Source organism: Physella acuta, unplaced genomic scaffold, assembly GCF_028476545.2.
Source record: "Physella acuta isolate Inbredline_101_S28 unplaced genomic scaffold, ASM2847654v3 ptg000727l, whole genome shotgun sequence".
NCBI classification, from domain to species: Eukaryota; Metazoa; Mollusca; class Gastropoda; family Physidae; genus Physella; species Physella acuta.
In genome coordinates this window covers 165,001-187,203 of record NW_026732245.1, presented here as the reverse complement: position 1 = coordinate 187,203, position 22,203 = coordinate 165,001, and the positions used below count along the sequence as shown (strand labels likewise).

General features: G+C 37.2%; 1 protein-coding gene and 2 long non-coding RNA genes across 3 annotated transcripts; 1 reads left to right on the top strand and 2 right to left on the bottom strand.

The window, feature by feature from the left end:
- Positions 1-3: 3 nt before the first annotated feature.
- LOC131950011 (uncharacterized) lies at positions 4-6,476 on the bottom strand. Its single transcript, XR_009388272.1, has 5 exons — positions 6,334-6,476; positions 2,481-2,556; positions 882-1,056; positions 355-511; positions 4-187 (listed from the first exon to the last, which is right to left on the bottom strand). It is a non-coding gene; the product is annotated as an uncharacterized LOC131950011 (long non-coding RNA).
- A 1,020-nt stretch (positions 6,477-7,496) lies between these two features.
- On the top strand, positions 7,497-11,676 carry LOC131950017 (uncharacterized). The gene is made up of 3 exons (XR_009388274.1): positions 7,497-7,629; positions 9,089-9,207; positions 11,442-11,676. It is a non-coding gene; the product is annotated as an uncharacterized LOC131950017 (long non-coding RNA).
- Positions 11,677-15,027: 3,351 nt separating this feature from the next.
- Positions 15,028-21,592, bottom strand: LOC131950016 (uncharacterized). Its single transcript, XM_059312022.1, has 2 exons — positions 21,475-21,592; positions 15,028-17,655 (listed from the first exon to the last, which is right to left on the bottom strand). Exon 2 carries the CDS (start codon positions 17,611-17,613, stop codon positions 16,003-16,005), a length of 1,611 nt encoding a protein of 536 aa, XP_059168005.1. The 5' UTR covers positions 17,614-17,655; positions 21,475-21,592; the 3' UTR covers positions 15,028-16,002.
- Between the last annotated feature and the right edge of the window lie 611 nt (positions 21,593-22,203).

Sequence of the window (22,203 nt, the reverse complement as noted above, 5' to 3'; positions counted from 1 at the left end):
TAATATCACATCAAGTCTGTTTATTTGTATCAGTGAGTCTGTAGCTGTCTTACTGTTAAATTTCTCTGATAACCATCACCTGCTTTCAAGCAAACAAATACAACAACATAAAAAAGGGATAAAACAACCATCTTGACAGCCCATGCAGGTGTCACATAACTCTGCTGCATCTCTTTGTCCATGATCTCTGAAATAGGAAAAGGCTGTTTGCAGTTTTCCAATACAAGATTCTGCTGAGGTTTTAAAAAAAGTGCTTTATTATTATGCCTTTTTTTAAGAGAGATTACTTCCCACTGAAATGTCAACACACAATCATACAAACTGCAGCTATAATTTGTATAAAAAGTATCTTACTGTTTTTTTGGCTGCTGTAGTTTAACCTTATCGAAGTTCATGTCCGACTGAGTTTGTGTGCTTTCATATTCTGGATGTTGTGATACAGGGATGAGCATGCTGTTTTCTAAAGTATCTTTAGAAACTGGTGGTGGAACTGGGCTCTCCATGATTCTTTCTGTTTACAGTAAGAGATGCATGATGTATAGTATAACTAAAGTTGGGTCTATAATCAGTACCATGTTGTTAGGTTTAATTGCTAGGTGATAATCAAGATTGGTAATTTTAAATGACTGGTTGATAAAGATGCATCTTTTTCACTGTTAGGATTCCATTTCACAAAAACAAAGTTGGACCAGACGTAAGAGCAAATTTCAAATTTTCTTTTTTTAATTTGTTATAATTCTTGGAAAAAAACAGGAATGATTTTATTTGGAATGTGGCTTCTCACAATTTCCAGCGCTATAACAATTCCTATAGTCAAATTTCTGTATATATTCTGCCATATTATCCTATGCTACATTTCTACATTAAAAGTGGATACATACTTCTGCTGAAGGAAGGTGATGAACAGCACAGCCAGTCTTCAGCTAGTTGTTACTACATTACATGAGAGTCTAATGAGTATGTGAAGCCTCTGCACCATTCATAGTCTAAAAGCTTCAGTCTTATTTCATTCAGAAGTTTCAGGATGAGTCTTAAATGGTTTACAATAGCTGAGCACTGATTAGAAAAACAGTTTTAATAGAAATATTAATAAATTTGGTTTTTGAGAATAAATAAATTGGAAAAATACTCTAAAAGAGAATTGAACATGCTTATAATTTGATGGTATAACCAGGATTTCTATGTATAAATATAAACAAATGTCTATTAAGGGGGGAGTGTTATATTGCGCTGTCATAATTGAACTGTAATCCATGGCTAGTTCTTTTGTCTGCTCTGACAAAATCTGTAATCGATGGCTAGTTCTTTTGTCTGCACTGACAAAATCTGTTCATAAATCATGAGTTGGGTTTTGTTGACCTCTTTATTGACTTAAGTTTTATACTGACTTAGACTTAGTGTTCCTTCCACTTTTTTCTCAGGGGGGGGGGTAGACTGCCTCAGAGGCGTAGCGACCCTTCCCGGCGCCCAGGGACAAACTTTCAATTTGGCGCCCCCCTCGGGAACAAATTTTCAATTTGCACCCCCCCCCCCTCAAAATTTTCAATTTGCATACTCCAAAAATGCAGCTAAAATGACATTTTAATTTTTTTTTACAACCCATTTTGCCGGGGACATATGTCCCCCCCCCCCCCCCCCCCCCCATCGCTACGCCTCTGGACTGCCTGGAAGGAACTCTGCTGACTTACACTCAATATCAATACTCTGTCTTAGTACCTTACACAATTTAATACTCCTAGACTCTAGATCTAGATATAATGAATAGTAGTTCTATTATTTTATTTAATATTAAGTAGTTAGTAATGTATAGTAGTAATGTAATACTATATAGATCTAGTATATACTACTAGTATAACTAGTATTAGTATAGATCTAGTAAGTGAACTAAATAATACTATAGTATAGAGTAGACTTACAGAGTTAACTATAGCCAGACCATAAGGCCTAGTCCTAGTAGTTAGTAGTTAGTTACTAAATGTTACTAATAAATATTAAATAATTAAATATAGTACTTTAATACTATTTAATAGAGTTAATTTTAACTTAATACATTAAATACTAAAAAATAGTATATTATAGACTTTTATAGACTCAATAAAAGGGCTAAGGTTAAGGATGGTTCCTTTTACAGTAAATAATGTATATCTCTAAGTCAGAGTGAAATCGGAACATTCTCACAGCATTTCAAAAACATGCTACTTGTAGTTGTAAAGATTAGATCTAGATATAATCTTGATCTAATTCCAACTTTTTGTCTACTTCTTTATTTGGTGTTAACAAACTATCCGAAGTCTCTTTAGCCTGAAGTTTAAAAAGAGAAATTTGGGAATTCCCACAAATGCCTAGATATTTTATTTTCGTCTAGAACTAGGCTCCCGTGGTTATTTTAATTTTAAAGTAACGTTTGAAATTAAATTTTATGTTTGATTTTGCATTTTAATTACTCTTTTTTGTTTAAATACTAATTTTAAACATCCCACCTGAATCACTGTTAGAAAATAGTTGTATGCATTCAATACTGTTCACTAAAGAGTAGTATGGAGACGGATCCAGGCCCTAAAAATAAGAAATTAAAAAAAAAAACCCATGGTTTGCGCAGAAATCTAGGGATTTTATACACGAATCATTAAAAAAATTAAGAGGTTGATGGTCAGTTACCAATGTGATTGGCCCAGGGGCGTAGCGGGCGAGGGGGGGGGGGGAGTACATATGTCCCCGGTCGACGACCTTAGGGGGTGCCAAAATGGGTTGTAAAAACAAATTAAAATCTCATTTTAGCTGCATTTTTGCATTATAAATATAAAAAAAAATATGGGGGTGCAAATTGGAAGTTTGAGGGGGGTAGGGGGGGGGGGGTGCAAATCGAAAGTTTGAGGGAGGGTGCAAATTGAAAATTTAAAGGTTGCTCCCGAGGGGGGCGCCAAATTGAAAGTTTGTCTCCGGGCGCCGGGAAGGGTCGCTACGCCTCTGGATTGGCCCTTTCAAGAACTTAATAAACATCATCAAAGGGAAATATGTAAGATGCTACGGACATGAGATCCAATGGCCCATCAAAGACAATCAAGCGGCACGATGCCAGGAGCGAGAAGGCGATCGAAGCAAAGAAGATAACGGTCGCAGGACATTAAATAAGGCAATGGCTGGAATGTCCATTGCAGGATTACTACATCTGTATAAGCAGCGGTGGCCGGAAAGAACCGCAACGGAAAAAAGCGCAACGGAAAAAAGCGCAAAACAAAAAGCGCAACGGAAAAAAGCGCACACGGAAAAAAGCGCAAAGAGAAAAAAGCGCACACAGAAAAAAGCGCAAAGAGAAAAAAGCGCAAACAGAAAAAAGCGCAAAGAGAAAAAAGCGCACACAGAAAAAAGCGCAAACAGAAAAAAGCGCAAACGGAAAAAAGCGCAAAGAGAAAAAAGCGCACACGGAAAAAAGCGCAAAGAGAAAAAAGCGCACACAGAAAAAAGCGCAAAGAGAAAAAAGCGCACACAGAAAAAAGCGCAAAGAGAAAAAAGCGCAAACGGAAAAAAGCGCAAAGAGAAAAAAGCGCACACGGAAAAAAGCGCAAACGGAAAAAAGCGCAAACGGAAAAAAGCGCAAACAGAAAAAAGCGCAAACGGAAAAAAGCGCAAAGAGAAAAAAGCGCACACAGAAAAAAGCGCAAACAGAAAAAAGCGCAAACGGAAAAAAGCGCAAACAGAAAAAAGCGCAAACGGAAAAAAGCGCACACAGAAAAAAGCGCAAACGGAAAAAAACGCAAACTGAAAAAAGCGCAACGACAAAAAGCGCAACGGAAAAAAGCGCAAAAAAAACGCAAACAGAAAAAAGCACACACAGAAAACTGTGCACACCAAAAAATGCACAAAGAGCCATTTTCGCACAAAGACCTATGAGGACTAGATGACACATTTATACATGATTGTTAGGGCTGCTGTGAGAGTGTTGTGTTTGACCTGACGCGATATACTACCACTTAAAGCATACCACTATCATGTGCATTCCCATCACGACGATACAGGCGATAATCGCTTGACACAACGTCTATTTTTTTTCTTGTTCACTATTTATTCAACGACTATTCTCGAATAAATAAACATAAAACTATCCTTGATATTGGCATTACACGGAGTATCTCGTACATGCTCCCTAGTCCCAAGCTTGCATTCTATAACAACCCGTTTCTATCGCAAAACTTCACTCTCTTTCTTCCGAGTCATCAAACATGCATTCGCTATATCTCTCGCACCAACATTCATTCGCACAAAAATACCCTGATAAAACACACATCATAATCATAACATTTTTATAACATTTAAGCAGAGAGTGAATATTATTTGTGAATACTAAAAACACTAACTCTGTAGACTACACTAAGTATATAGTAAGAAAAGTAGGTCATGTATGATGTGTATATACTAGGCCTCACCAAAAAGAGAATGGAAAAACAGCCGTGTATTCTAAAAGAATTGTAACACAAACATTGGAATGAAAGCGTTTTCTTCTGTCAGTATGAACACTAAACATGTATTCAAATCTGGCGCGCGGAAAAAGAAAAGTATGGGCGACGGTCGTTAGCTTCGTAAACTGCACGATATATCTTTTGACATATGTTACATCTTTTGCGACAGCCTTAATTAGTGCGTTGGGCTTGTATGAAAACTCACTTCGAACTAAATCAATTACATGCTACTTATTTTAACATGACAAGGTAAGCGTCACCCAACTGTTGTGATGTGAGGTGAGGACAGGGTCAACAATTAACCAACACGAAGTCTGTATACAATTAACGTCTTTATTGTTTGAAAGTACGAACGAGACATAGACTGCCTATTAGAGAATGGACCCCCAAACTTTCCTAACCTCACCTTTTATTCCCTACCTAACCTCTAAGTTTTCTGCACTTTATGTCACTTCCATACCAATCATTTCTATGCTACATAAGACGTTTGTACTATTTATTTACATTCTTTAATCTCAATATAACTAAAAAAGACTATAGTTTGAAGGGTAATGAAAACATGTAAACAAATAGGACGCTACTCTAAATCTACGCAAATACTTATATGTAACAATCCTAACACCAATCAAAGCATGTGTTGAACAGCATAATGGACAAAGAGAGATGTAGTTTTATTATAACACCAGGCTTTGACTCGGACCTACTTCAATGGTGTCTACATTGTTAAACTGATTAACTATTTGATGTAGTGCTCTATTGGCTCAGTAGGAAATGTGCATAATCTAAAAATATAAATTCCATTTCGTTCGGGGGGAAGGGGGGTGGGGGTAGACGGTAGACTCTCTTAGGGACGAGACCCCCCCCCCCAACCCCGAACTGATGTCTGGATAAAACTCTCTTCTACGCAAACACCCAACCACCCAATTACCCACACACACATCTTCCCACACACCACCAAAAAATCTACCTACCCACGAACCCACCAACTAACCCACCTACCTACCCGTATATATATATATATATATATATATATATATATATATATATATATATATATATATATATATATATATATATATGTTGGGTAGGTAAGTAGGTAGGTAGGTAGGTAGGTAGGTAGGTAGGTAGGTAGGTAGGTAGGTAGGTAGGTAGGTAGGTAAGTAGGTAGGTAGGTAGGTAGATATAGGTACATCATGATGAAATAATTTTAAATACATAATGATTATGATGTGTGTTTTATCAGGGTATTTTTGTGCGAATGAATGTTGGTGCGAGAGATATAGCGAATGCATGTTTGATGACTCGGAAGAAAGAGAGTGAAGTTTTGCGATAGAAACGGGTTGTTATAGAATGCAAGCTTGGGACTAGGGAGCATGTACGAGATACTCCGTGTAATGCCAATATCAAGGATAGTTTTATGTTTATTTATTCGAGAATAGTCGTTGAATAAATAGTGAACAAGAAAAAAAATAGACGTTGTGTCAAGCGATTATCGCCTGTATCGTCGTGATGGGAATGCACATGATAGTGGTATGCTTTAAGTGGTAGTATATCGCGTCAGGTCAAACACAACACTCTCACAGCAGCCCTAACAATCATGTATAAATGTGTCATCTAGTCCTCATAGGTCTTTGTGCGAAAATGGCTCTTTGTGCATTTTTTGGTGTGCACAGTTTTCTGTGTGTGCTTTTTTCTGTTTGCGTTTTTTTTGCGCTTTTTTCCGTTGCGCTTTTTGTCGTTGCGCTTTTTTCAGTTTGCGTTGACGAGTAAACTATTTTGCTAGAATAAAGTATGCGGGCTACAATATTACAAATTATAAAGTACAATTTGAAAATGATTTTAAGAAACTGGAGGGAAATCAAGACGGTATACATACGTGAGATTGCCTGTTATGGCAAAGGATGTACTTCTGGTTCGGTAAATTTCAAATCCAGTGTCAACATCACTGTAGTTTAGATAAGTGTGGTCGTCACTTGTTTGGTGAAAATTTTCAACAAAAAGAACAACGCATCCGGGAAGTGATGACTTGGATGTCACAAGATGGTGTTCCGTTTTAACGTGTATGTGTGTGTGTGAGAGACCGGATAGTCAGGAAAAGCGTTTCACAAACACACGCGCAAGTACATTTACATACTCTCAAAGAAATCACACACACAAACACACACACACACACACATATATATATATATATATATATATATATATATATATATATATATATATATATATATATATATATATTTATATATAAATTATGGACATGAACGCGCATGTTCAAGGCTACATGGGCAACATTTATTTGTTAATTAACGACCTCTTGGTACCATATAGCCTACTGAAACAACAACACTGGCAACGAAGAACTATTGCAGCGAACAAAATGGGTACTGAACATGAAATCGCCCAAAGCAAATACGATGGACTATCCATAGATTTAGTAAACCAACGAGCAGTATATTAAGGGAGGCTATTATACTCGGGGGACAAAATAAGATGCTGAAAACACAAAGCAGTACCGGCGGGGGTGGAGGGGGGGGGGGGTGAATTAGAATAAGACCGCTGTAGAAGCTCTGGGTAAAGTTGACTGCTAAAGTCGGGTTAAAGGCCAAGGTTCAGGTACAATGACAGGCTACCTCTTGCTTAGAGCTACTCACCCTAACAGCATGCTACCTCTAGATTATAGTTTCTCACGGAAACAACAGGCTACCTCTAGATTACAGTTTCAAACTCTAGCCACACGTTATCTTTTGCTTAGTTTCTAACAATAACATTAGGCTACCTCTTACTTACTCCAGTTTCTCACACTAACACCAGGCTACCTCTTGCTTACCCCACCGCTTCTCACGCTAACGACAGGCTACCTAAAACTAACGCCCACAACGCCATTATCACACGACTGTTTTAGCAATGACAGTGTTATCAGCTTCGGTATCTCACATCTAGATTAGGTCATAGCACCACACACACACAATCAATGATAAAACACAATACCTACTGCAGATAGGAGTGTTTAGTATTTGTGATTTAAATACACATACACGCAAACATACACACACGCACACATTGTAAAGTGGAGAGAGTAACATAACTACACACTTGAAGTAGACTTTAATTTCTCCTGTTTTTCGTTTGTTTTAATTGTTTTGATTACTTATTTCGTCACACTGTCCAGGTAATGTTAATTTTGTGTGTATGTGTGTGTGTAAACGTGAGTTTTAACAATATTTAGTTTGTATTGCAGTGAATTAAATAATGAATAATGATTATTCTGTTCAATTTGAAATAGATAAAAATTATAGAAGCGGTGATAAAAAAAATAAATTGCAGGTTCTTTTTTAATCTATGTCATGAAAGATTAAATTACTAGAATAAAGAGGATAGCATTGCTTGTCTTTTAATGAAGACCTTTGGTCGAAACGGCTGCATTATCCAATGCTTTGAGTAGTATTATAAGACGGCAAGACCGGGCAATAGACTGTAAGAATTATAGCGCCAAAGTCTCTGAGTCCACCCAGCTCTGATGGGTTCCCGACTATCGTTAGGAAAAGTAAAGGCGGCTCCATTCCGGTCAGTGGGTTCGAGTCTGACGCCTGCCTCGCGATGTTTTTGTCTTGTCTACTCAGGGCATGCCCTATCCATCCCCAATAGCGGGATAAAGTAAAGTTCCCCTTCCAAACATGACGGTCTATGGGGCAAGTGAAGTAGAGTTCATCTGTTTCTTTGATCTCGGCTTATGAAGGGATAGTGGTCAGCACTTTGCACAGCCGCCTTTACTTTCCCTAACTTTTCCCTTGCTTGACTCATCAATAGTGAGACAAGTAAAACAATTTGTCAACAGTTAACCTCTTCCAGTTTCTGTAGGCCTGGCTATTTAAAATGTCTGACACATACTACATAGGCCTACTGCTAACACATACATGTAACATAGTTTACCCACATCCATTAGACATCCGCGTATCCCTTCCCAAAACTATGATACTATTTAGTACTTTAAAATGTGATCTGTTAAACAAAGTATGCAGATTGATCACATTTATAGAATATAATTTAATTTGATTTGATTAAAAATAATACATGAAGCAAATTTATTGTTTAACCATTTCCTTTATCGTTTGTTTAATTTAGGAGTTTTCTCCCCTAGAAGGGTTGCTGTTCTTGAAATTGATAAACTAATTATACATTTTTTAGCGCAATTTCCATACGGACAATTGCGATTATTAACTCGTCAAGGATGGATGTGTGTCCGATGTGTGTCCGCAGCTTTAAGTCGTATCTCCTCCTCAACGAAGCAATATCGAGGACTAGTTCCAAAAGCAAATATGTTAAGCAAGTTCCGAGGATGATTGTGGGCCAAAAAAATTCCCGGAATTCCTTCCTGGATTTCCCGGAAAAGCCAAAAAACCTCGAAAAAAAATGCCGTTTTTGGCCCATATCTCGGCAACCAGACCACTTAGCGACTTGAAACATTTACCAATCGATTCCTACCATAATTTAGAACAATATTGCCGAAGAAAGTTTTCAAAAATATCCTTTCGTTCGGCCACAAAAAATTAATTAAGGAAATTGCGCTTAAATTGTCACTAGACTTTTTATTAACGCGTTTTAACAATGCCAGACGTTTTGTTCTCTAGGTCAGGTGGGACATGAGTGGCCAATCTCAGTACCCAGGAGGGACGTTCCAGCCAGGCCCACAGACCTACCCCACAGCCCCCAGCTACCAGGTGTACTACCAGCAGCCTGAGACCAAAGTGTGAGTAGGGGTGGGGCGAGATCAATTTTTTACTGCTCGCCTCGCTAGTGTAAGGCAGGCTGTCACGTATATTGCTAGAGTCGCTAGTGTAAGGCGGGCTGTCACGTATATTGCTAGAGTCGCTAGTGTAAGGCAGGCTGTCACGTATATTGTCGCTAGTGTAAGGCAGGCTGTCATGTATATTGTCGCTAGTGTAAGGCAGGCTGTCACGTATATTGTCGCTAGTGTAAGGCAGGCTGTCACGTATATTGTCGCTAGTGTAAGGCAGGCTGTCACGTATATTGTTAGAGTCGCTAGTCTAAGGCAGGCTGTCACGTATATTGCTAGAGTCGCTAGTGTAAGGCGGGCTGTCACGTATATTGCTAGAGTCGCTAGTCTAAGGCAGGCTGTCACGTATATTGCTAGAGTCGCTAGTGTAAGGCAGGCTGTCACGTATATTGTCGCTAGTGTAAGGCAGGCTGTCACGTATATTGTCGCTAGTGTAAGGCAGGCTGTCATGTATATTGTCGCTAGTGTAAGGCAGGCTGTCACGTATATTGTCGCTAGTGTAAGGCAGGCTGTCACGTATATTGTCGCTAGTGTAAGGCAGGCTGTCACGTATATTGTCGCTAGTGTAAGTCAGGCTGTCATGTATATTGTTAGAGTCGCTAATCTGGGTTTCTTTCAGACATTTTTTTTCTACGGTGGGGGCGGGGAAATGAGCACTTAAAATAATCTGGGAGTGGGGGGGGGGGGGGCTGGTTAAAGTAAAGCTTTTGTATAAAATTATTTATTTGTTCAAGTAAGTACCGGGGTAGGGGACGATTCCCCTCCAACCCCTTCCCCCCCCCCCCCGCCACCTGATGAGAAGCGTGAAAAAACCTCGCTAATGTTGGCAGCTACGGTACCAAAGTGTGTTCCCATAGAAATGAGCAATCTTTGGTGCTAGTCTATGTAGGGGGGGGGGGGGGGGTTTCAGGCTGGGATGGGCCCATTCGTACTAGTAACGTTCAGTCATCTAGGTAGTGGTGTAGAGGGAGGGGGGAGGGTTGCGGACTGGGCGCTGGGGGCAGACCCCATTCTTCCGAGTTAACTTACGATCTGCCAACTAGGATGTGGTGTAGTGGTGGGGGGGTGCTGGGGGGGGGGGGGGGAGGAGCCAGTACATTCAACTAAGGACTGGCGAATAGTTTAATTTTAGAAAAGCTTACAGACTGAAGTCACAAGACAAGGTGACTCAGAGATTAACGTACGTTTTGTGGACAAATACAACTCGTGCCCGCGTAGAACTACGTAAACTATCGTCATGTCATGGACAAGTCCAAATAGCCACGCCTAAGGGTGGTGACTCTGGGAAAAAAACAAAATTATATTTGACACGGATGAATTAATTGTCTAACGTTTTGTTAAATGACTTCAATGCAGAACAACACAGTTTAGTATTTTCCCCAAATATCCGGGCAGGTATTTTCATAGAGAGGAGCTAAACATAAAATAATAGATAAGAATTTAAGAATGTGTGAATATTGTCATTTATATACATTATATATATATATATATAAATATATATATATATATATATATATATATATATATATATATATATATATATATATATATATATATATATATATATATATATATATATATATAAATATATATATATATATATAATACATACAAAATAATACATAATATACATATTACATTGATACATATATATCTATACATAATACAGAGGCGTAGCGACGGGGGGGGGGGGGAAGAGGTGGGGATTATATATATATCCACATTCGCCGACCCTAGGGGCGCCAAAATAAGCTCATTTTAGCTGCTATTTTTAATTATAAATATAAAAAATATATGGGGGGGGGCGCCAAATTGAAAGTTTGTCCCCGGGAGCCGGGAGGGGTCGCCACGCCTCTGACATTATATATATATATATATATATATATATATATATATATATATATATATATATATATATATATATATATATATATATATATATATATATATATACATACATATATGTGTGTATAAGTAATTAAAAATACATACATATATATATATATATATATATATATATATATATATATATATATATATATATATATATATATATATATATATATATATAGGTTTATGTATTTATACAAATATATATAACCATGTATATGTGAGTGTGTATTTGAGTGTTTAAATAACGACACAACGATGACATTAATGGGACATAACAACCTTCTCTGTTCCAGTCTACTGGTCGAGCGAGACAGATCGGAGGACGATGCCGTCTGCTGCTGTCTTGGCTGTCTTATCGTCTGCTGTTCCATCATCTTCTGCAGCGGTCGTAATTAAATATTTTACACCATCAACAGCCGCCCAAACCACTTGACCGCGTCTCAAATGTACATGTTCTTTGTCATATGTATATGTCATGAATTCTTTTCATTGTAAAAAAAAAACAACATTACACATTTTTTTCAAGCGTTTAGTTTCGGTTTGTTTAATTTCTTTTAAAATCATAAAGCCTTGTTTTCAAATTGTTTCGTTTATTAAAAAGTAGACTATCGGTTGTTGTGCGTGAATCACGTTAGGCCAGTGGCGTAGCTACCGTAAATATAGCGTAAGCTAGGCATAGGGGCCCAAGGCAAATAAGGGCCCTTTTTCGAAAGTTTGAGGGGGGGTTCAAACCCTAAGTTTGTGCCTGGTCGCCGGGAAGGGTCGCTACGCCTCTGAGGGGCCCACTAACACTTTTTGCAAAGGGGCCCAAAAATCCTTTCTACGCCACTGCGTTAGGCACACTTGTTTATGATATCGCAAGTTATATCTCTAGATGTCTATGACAATTATTAATTTGGATTGGATCTACGTTAATTATTAATTTGGATTGAATCAATGTTAATTATTAATTTAGACTGGATCCATGTTAATTATTAATTTGGATTGGATCTACGTTAATTATTAATTTGGTTTGGTATATGTATGCGTGAGTCAAAGACAGTATTTAAATCATTAAGTTCAGGATTCTAATGGGGTTAGGGTTAGGCTTAATGCTGAAGAATGGGACGGCGCGGTTGAGGGCAAGAGCGCATCATTACTAACCTGAAGGTGTCGCTTTATCGAGCTAGATTCAGCAGAATATCCCTGAGCCTACTCAGCTCTAATGGGTACTTGAGTAGGGAAAAATCAAGGCGACTGAACACATTGTTGAATAAACTTTCATATATACCGGGATACAAGAAGCAGATAAACTCTATTTCGTCCTCATAATGTACTGACAGGTCTAGCATACTGCCAGTAACATTTATTCTATGTGTTTTTTATGTAAGAAAACGTTTCTATAAAAAATATACATATATCGGGAATGACTTAGTCTGACGACACATACAAACATACATATATGTGTCGTGGGAGCCTAGCGTCAAAACACGCATCTGTAAGGCCAAGCAAGCCTTTTGCAGACAATCAAAAACATGGCGCTCGGAGAAAATCTCCACTGCAGACTTTACAACAGTAAAGCTCTTATCGTCTTATTCTGAGGCATCTCCATTGACAGGTTGCTAGAAAAAAATGGAAACCGGTTTTAAAAGGACAGGCCACATACTAAGGATGGGGCTAGATGATAAGACAGTAATGGCACTGAATTGGACGTGGCAAAGAAGACAGAGAAGGCCAAGGGATATATATATATATATATATATATATATATATATATGGTCGACCCTCGAGAGGTTGGTAAATTGTACAATTGTACGTTAGGTCACGTACGACAGCAGCATAACACAAAATAACATAAATATGAAGATTTAAAAGTATTTAAGTGTAAATTTTTATTTATAAATGGCCTAATACACATGGCTCTCTCTTGGTATATATTATTTTGTAAAGACATTCTAATTACAATTAAATAGATTCATTATAAAAACAAGCTGCATAAGTAGAAAGATATGAAAACCATATTTCAGTCACTATATATATATATATATATATATATATATATATATATATATATATATATATATATATATATATATATATATATATATATATATATATATACATATAAAATTATGTATGACATTCTTATAGCTTTTCCGTAGAAAGCAGGTACATCGAAACAATCTAGCCAAAGCTATTTTTAAATAAATTTACCTGTCCCATCGAATGACTTGTAGCGTGAACACCCAAAATGGCAACACTACCAAAACTACTGCCCAACACTACATAAGGAGGATAGCAAGTTTTAAGACATTAGCAATTCAAAAAGAAATAAGAAATTTGAAATTATAAACATTTAAAAAATGACGCTTAACATTTCACATTATGTTAAAACAACAGAAATATGACAAGTAACAACACACAATTTCTAGGAAGACAATATTTATGTTTGAAGAAATCATCTTACTCTTGTATGATTTTATGTCAATAATATTTGTTGTGAATATTTGTTGAATTGAAATCTGCATCCGTTTATATATATATATATATATATATATATATATATATATATATATATATATATATATATATATATATATATATATATATATATATATATATATAATAAAATAAATTAACTGAGACAAAGACCCATCAGATTTTACACTTCACTCTATTTCCAACACATATTCACACGGTTTTTAAAAAAAGTCTTTATCTTTACGAAATAGTCGCACTATTTAGTTTTTACCCAAAATCCCTTTATCCGTAACACATTGTCACACTACCCAATGCCTTTCATCTGTAACAATCTGTCACACCATCGTAATGCCTTTCATCTATAACAAATTGTCACACTGCCCCTACGCATTTCATCTGTAATACATTGTCACACTACCCCTACGCATTTCATCTGTAATACATTGTCACACTACCCCTACGCATTTCATCTGTAATACATTGTCACACTACCCCTACGCATTTCATCTGTAAAAAATTGTCACACTACCCAATGCCCTAACCTGGAAAAAAACTGACATACCACCTCGGGGCCCCCCTCCATATATAGGTCACAACTTGTCCCTCTTTGGCATACTCTCCCACCTCTTCTTATATACTGAATCATATTTATTTATAACGTCACTTTTAAGTTCACATAACGTCTGGTGGTGGTGGTGGGTTGTCATTCATAAATGACGTCATGCCTTTTCCATCAATTTTTACCCCCTCCCCCCTTCAACCCTAAGCATTGTTATAAAAAGCCAGAACCCCCACCACTCAAATGATGTCACAATTCAGCCTACAACTCCCCCTCTAAAAAAATTTTGAACATAAATTTCTTTCCGGTGATCATAGAGTATATTAATACTATTCGATTATAATTTACAATAGATGTTTTCTAAAACGCCAAAGAACTGCCAATATTCGTTTCTTACATTACTTTTTTTAAAATGCAAAAGCGTGACGGCACACTATCTGAACCTTCACTACCCAACATCACACGTCGCCACAAAATTACGAACCCCCCTTTCTCCCCTATGAGTATGACGTCATGTAGTGACGTCCCATAATTTCATTTTCCTCACAACATTAGCTTTATGATAATTTTTAGTAAATTTAAAAGTGTATATTTCAAAAGCTTCAAAACCACTATTTTTAGAACATTTCTTTTTAAAGACCCCCCCCCCCCCCTCCCACCACCATCACCCCTCCAAAGCAGTGTTTCTTTCAGGCATATTTACAGGTGAGGAACGACTCTCCCCCCCCCCCAACCCCAAGGGGCACGACCACCCTCCCTTCACCCTGACGAAATAGAAAAAAAATAGAATATATTACTTTAACCACTGCCCACCCACCCCCTCCCTGCCCAGGAAGTTTAAAGAGCCCCCTAGCCCCGCCGGAAAAAAACGTCTGAAAAAAAAAACCTTGCCTCAAAGAACTCGCCTATAAGAAAAACGACAGTATCCTAAACGGGAAATCCCACAACCAACACGGAAATGTCACCATGCTAACTGTACGTAACCACTGTAGCTGCTTGGTTAGCATGGCACGATTTTCTTTATAATTTCTTACAACTGCTCTGATGCTGGGTACAACATGCTGTCTTTTACGGTGTAGGGTTACATTTGTATACCTAAATCTATTTAGTGGTTACTCCCCAATACTAGACACCAACTTATTTTTTCCGGAGCTGGCGGTAAAAATAAACCACATTTTTGGAACTCCACATCACATCGGGAGTTTTTTCTATGACCACCGGCACGTGTTATGGCTGACATTCGTTGTGTAATCAGGGGGAAAACACGGCTCTATTTTAGGCAGTAAGACAAAGGGTTGGATCACGTGACACACATGAAAAATGTGTAGCGGAAAAACTGCTGACACAGGCAGTATTGACGTGTAAGGTCCGCTACTATTCCACGATATCACAGGGTGGATTTCCCTATAGGAAACTTAATCCCTAGTCTAGTGCTAAGGTGGTTACAATCATAAATACCTTTAAAAAACGATCTACATAAATCGGTTCATATCAACATTTCTGAGCTTTTGAAATGGTGTGTTATAGGGGTTGAGGGGGGCGGGGGTTTAGATGCGTGTGGGCGGAGAACTAACTATTTTCCTAGCTTCCCTTTACTGTGTAGTTATAGTTTGCACTCTTTGTGGATAGGTCAAATTATTCCATTATTCTTTAACTTTGGTGCTCTTTGTAAACTTATAAACACAAGAATTCTACAGATGGGATGCGCTATTTAAACTTATAAACACAAGAATTCTATCGATTGGATGAGCTATGTAAACTTATAAACACAAGATTTCTTTAGCTTAGCACCACTTGGTACACTTATAAACACAAGATTTTCTATTACAAAAAAGCTACATCGATTTCTCCACCGAGTTTTTACTGTCGATTGAACTACCATCCGATATCAGCGGGGGTTTGACCTCTGGGTCTATGAACCGCATCCGGTCAAACCCCGCCCTGACGTGCCTGACCACCACCTGTACTGGCACCACTCGCAGAGGATGGTCGTCATTTTTCAAGATCTCGTGACCAAAGGTCAAGATGAAATGATCTTTCGGCACCGGATTCCGGGGGTCGCGTTTGTGCGCTTCCAGCTCTTTCTGGAACTTTTCCCGGTAGTCGAAAACTTTGGCGTTAACAGGCGGGCGATTTTTTTTAGTCCGGGTTAACGGGGCGCTTTCTGCGACGCCGTCCGTGCAAAAAACGCGGGTCAGACACCGTCGTTCTGCGAAAATGTCGTCGTCTTTGTAGGTAAGAATGATCTCCCCTCCTTCCGTCTCGAACAAGGCTTCGTTGATGTACTTTTTCTGAGTGTCGTCAAACCCGGATAGCTCGTTGAAATCCGGCATTTGAATTTCGTGACGAGGGCCGACATTCTGTGAGGGCGAGTGTCGGCTGTTTGGGGAGCCGAAGAACAGCCGACAGCATTGGGTGGTGACGTAGGTGCTGTTGACGACTTTACTGGGAAGGCCGTAGAGAACTTGGACGTGCATGTAAGAAATTGTTTTCTGTGGCGGTTTGACTGGTTGCAGTTCTGGAAATTCTGCGGAAGGGATGGAATCTAAGCTACCGACATTCGAGACGGGTACTAAATTATCAGACTCTACAGACTTGAGGTCTAGGGGCAAGCTCCCGTCGTGGTTGAATATTGGTTCTATTGACATAGGTTTCTCCTCGGGAAAAGATTCCGCGACAACGTAGGGGATAGATTGAAAACTGTCATATCCTCTTTCGGGAATTCCGAAATAGTTTTCGGGATTTCCTTGGTTGAGAATCCCCGCTTCGGTTTTTAATGTTAGCCCGCGTAGGTCCCTAGGCAGCTCGTTAGTGTCTAGTTTGATCACAATTTGGTAATTATCCGAGACATCCATTTCATCAGAGCTCGTCTGTCTGTAGTAGAGTGTGCCCGCCCTCCCCTCATACTCTGGCACAATCTGCGCCCGTCCCCCCAACAAGACACCCCCAGCTGTCTCGCTAGGCTGGCAATGTCTCAGCACGCTCCCCGACATCAGCCGCTGTTCGACCACTTGCGTGTTGCCATGGTAACCCTGCTGGAGACCGCCGACCGGGTCTAAGGCCACCGGGGACTGACTCGTCCGCTCGGACCTGGGTCTGGACGGTGACGTGGGCAGGAACCTGTAGACTTTATAAGGACTCGAACCCTCCTTCTGGTGCAGCTCCTTCACCTCCTCTATCTCCCGATTCTTGTTGATGGCGGTTCTGATCCGGGTCTTCCACGTGGGGTAGTCGGGCGGGTCCCCCTCCTTGTACCGTCCGGTGTGTTTGGCCCACTCGGTGAGGATCTGACAGTCCTCCGGCTTCCAGTCCCGGCTCTTCTGGTGCGTCCACGGCAGTCGGAACAGCATCTCCGATTCGTTTTCCCACACCAGACCGGCGCACGTGCCGGACTTGACCATGACCTCCAGCCAACGTCTGAGATCCGGTCTCCTGGGTTCCCCCATGGTTCAGTGGTTCTTAGTTGCTGGTTTCTCAGGGAACTAAAACTATTAAAAAAATATACAAAAATCAGTGTTTGAAATACGACTGTTGTAAATAAATTAGTTCTTTTTTTTCAGACGTGCAGTATAAAAAAGTAGGCTACTTCAATAAAAAATTAATTTAGAAAAGTGTTTCTAAAAAATCATTAACATGATTTGTATGGGTAGATATTAAGTTAAATTATTCCAAACTTTAAGTAGATCAATTAAATTATAGAAAAGCAAAAAAAAAATAAATCACAAATATAACTTTAAGAAGTTAACGTTTAAGAATTTAACTTTTAAGAAGTTAAAAAAAAATTACTCAGAGAAGACAAACAGCTATAAGAAAACTGTTTAAAAAATTTCACAGGCACTCCCGTCACTTTTAATTATCGTAATTTTTTTTAATAGATGGGGTAGTAAGTAAGTGATTTATTTTTCAAACATTAAGAAGACAAAACCAACTACATAAATCTATTTATAAATAAACAGGGAGTGATCTCCCCTAAACTTTCTCGAATCTAGAAAACCTTGCGAGTACTTAGTTTTGCGAATACTCCACAATGTTTGCATGACATTAAATTACTCAGACTATTTAAAATAAGTCCCTAAGCACTCTACGTAAACCTAAGCGAAGCTAGGCAGAATGCCTAATATTCTTATAAACACTACGGGGAATGGCAACTAGGGATATATATATATATATATATATATATATATATATATATATATATATATATATATATATATATATATATATATATATATATATATATTAAGTTAATCCATTTTTAATTACGTAAACTTTTTAAAATAGAATAGAATCGCGTAGAAAAAAGAATTGCGCACTATGTGAACGCCAAACAAAATGTGTATAATAGTGCAGAATATTATTAGTACTTTATAAGTTCACATGCGTTTTTTGAGAAATTGGAAATAGCGTAAAGTACTACTTCCGGTTAACGAAATTACTCAAAATTTGGATTAAGGCAGATAATCAGATCTTTTACTTATATGTGAAATTTCGTTTATCTATCTGAATAAACCGGGAGTGATCTCCCCTAAACTTTCTCGAATATTCTTATATAAAATAACAGGGGATGGGAACTCGGGCTATAGACATGATTTTTAATCCATTTTAAATACTTAAAGTTTTAAAAATAGAATAAAATCTCGTAGACAAATTAATTGCACACCAAGTGAACGCCAAATAAAAAAGCGCATAATAGTGCGCAATATTATTAGTACTTTTAAAATTTACATTAGTTTTTTGAGAAATCGGAAGTAGCGTAAATTACTACTTCCGGTAAACGGAAATTACTCAAAATTTAACAGAAGGTAGAAAATTAGATCTTTTACTTACATGTGAAATTTCGTTTATCTATCTGAAATAGTACTCAAGTTATAGGCTTTTGAAAAATTCAAAGTAGGAAAAGTACCACTTCCGGTTATCGGAAATCGCTCAAAAGTTGATACGGATCTACGAATTTGATAAAATACTTATATATGAAATTTCATCAACCTAGCAGTAACGGTACTCAAGTTATCGTGTTTACACACGGACAGACAGACAGACACACAGACAGACACGCAGACAGACACACAAACATACGGACAAGATTGCAAAATTATGTTTTTCCGTATCAGTGAGGTGTAAAACGTCGAGATTTGTAAAAATCTCTATTTTTTTTTTGCACGATTACAAGACTTTCTCTATACTTCGTATATACGAGAAAGTAAAAAGTACTCTAGTTGGAGGCTTTTGAAAAACCACAAGTAGACTAAGTTCCACTTTTGGTTACCGGAAATCGCTGAAAAGCTTATACAGAACTAAAATTTGTATATAATAGTTATGTATGAAATTTCATCAACCTAGCTGTAACGGTACTCAAGTTATCGTGTTTACAGACACACATACACACACACACAGACATACGGACCGAATTGCAAAGTCCAGTTTTCCCGACTGGATTACGCATAAAACGCCAAAATTTTGATATATGTGGATTTATAATTTTTGCCCGATTAAAATAAGTCCTCTATATACCGAATGTGATGAAGAACTGAGGTGTAAAGCGGTGAAAACTCTCAAAATTTCATGTGATTTTTGTGCACGATTACAATACTTTCTCTATACTCTATATACGAGAAAGTAAAAATCAAATAATTTTAAAATACGGATTTAAAAAATTTAGGCTGTGATAACAACATTAGGTATTAAAGAGAACAAAACAAGTTATATTGGAACGAAATGAGAAAATGCATGTATAAATCTGGTAAATAGATAATACATTACAGATTGTATATCTCTTTGTTAAGCATATAAAAATTATTTATTAAATAGAGGTGTACAGAAAGATATAGGCTGCATTTGTCTTTTTGTTCTGAGATAATTTTTACAAGTTATTAAACATCTAACACTTTTTAGAAATAATGTGCAATGCTTTTTTTAGGCTTAATGGAAGGATATAAGATTTGTATATTTTAGAAAAAATATTCACATTTTTATACCCCCCCCCCCCCCACCATATAAGTTGTTGCTTGTTGAAATACATATAGGTCTTATTGACTATAAGTCTATATATGGAAACATTTGAAAGCTTTCCCTCAAAACTAAATCCAGCACACGCCATTGTTAACAAAGTTCACTCTCCAAACCTATTCTCGACCGTCGATATAAATCCACATTATTGCAATATGCGTCATTACATTCTTCAGTTCGGTCATTTATTGTCGAGTTATTTGGGTACAAGATTTAAGTCCTGTTGTATCATCGGTAAAAATAGAATACATTGCGTACGTTGGTGGCGCTCGCAGGGCAGCAAAAATACTTAACCTAATTAGGTTTATTAATTTAAACCTACTAATATATGTTTTTCAAATACAAACATTAACTTACCATACATGTTTAGTTTATTCTGAAGTTTTTATTTTCAATTAATTTAAAAAAAGATTTGATCTTTAATTTTGAAAATTAAATTTTTTATTTGTTACAGGTTTTTCTTAATAATCGTAATACAAAACCACAGATTATTACAAGTCAACATAATTTCATGGAAATGTTGATGACTTCCAAATACATTAATTTTTAAAACATTATTTTTATAATTATACTATTGTGTATTGGGTTATTTACATACATTGCTGTATGGTTAATAAGGTTTCACATTCTACAGGAAAAAATTCTTTTTAAAGTTAAAACAGTTGTAAAATTCGATTTTTGAAAGTGTTACAAATATTTTTTTCATTTAATCTAGAAAATATTGGTAGGCCTATCGTTTCATTCATTCAGGAAACCTAAAAATGATTGATGCAATCATTTCGTTTTGTTCATTAATAAATATTAGTTCAGTGAATAAGTTAAACTGATAAAATATTTGTTTTATATTTCTGTTGAAGTGAAAACATATTTATTTTGTTTATAAGCTAAATAGGAAAATATTTATGTAATCCTTTAAACTGAGGAAATATTTGATCAATTATTTAGTTAAACTGCTAAAATGTGTCTTATTCATACATTAAAATGAGAAAATAATCATAGAATTTACACGTTACACTGACGAAAATATTTAATATATCTTATTTAAATGATATATAACGTCTAAACGGATAAGAGTTTAGTATAACCAATTAGTTTAATACTGTTTTATTGATTTTTCAACTCCTAAAATACGGAAAAGTTAACTACGGAAAATCTGCGTATTACAGTACTGTAAAAATGGTTGGTAATATCAATGACAGTATGAAAAACATGTCGGAAAATGCAAGATTAATCTAATTCAACTTGTGTTTTCAAACGAATCGAATAGACACAAAATTGTGTTTAAAAAACAAACTGCTTACCGGCTAGATTTGTATCTACAGGGCCATAATATTTTGGCACTTTTCCTTAAATCCAATTCAGAACCGATACCGTGGTCTAAGCATAGTTTCTGCTGTGAATGTGCGCGTCGAAACTGAAACCGAGAAAATGTCGAAATTACCCAGCGATTGACCTATTTATGGTGGCCTAGCGGAGCGTCAAGATGTCTTTCGTGGCTCTATTTTTAGATCGTGTTTCGTTCTACATTAGAAATCGGAAATATCCGTTCTTTATACTAGAGCTTTTTCTGTAAAATTGTTATCTGCATGTAAAAAAGAATGAAAAAAGTGTATATCCATTATGTAATATCAAGCTGCGTTTCTAGTCAACCGATACGTTTATCTAACTATAGTCTTGCCTAACTTTAATCCTAACAACTGACATTAACACCAGTGTTTCTTCCCGACTTTATTCTCCGAGGGGGGGTGGGTGATATTTTTCGGGGGGGGGGGGGGGGGGGGGGGAAGGGGGCGGTCTACATTTTCGGGGGGGGGGGGGGGGGGACACTAGTAAAAGTATGTTTACTATATAAATTCCATCTCGTAGACTTTCTTCTTTCAACCCCCCCCCCCTCCCCGGAGAAACTCTGCTAAACACGAACAACCAAAGATCGAAAACTAGTCGGTAGTTTTTCTGCAAATCACTCACAAAATGTTTGAGTGGAAATGATAAAAAAATACATTAAAAAAGTTTTAATAAAAAGCTTTTAT

Coding starts and splice junctions, on each gene's coding strand:
- LOC131950016 (XM_059312022.1), bottom strand. CDS start 17,613: ATGGGGGAACCCAGGAGACCGGATCTCAGACGTTGGCTGGAGGTCATG.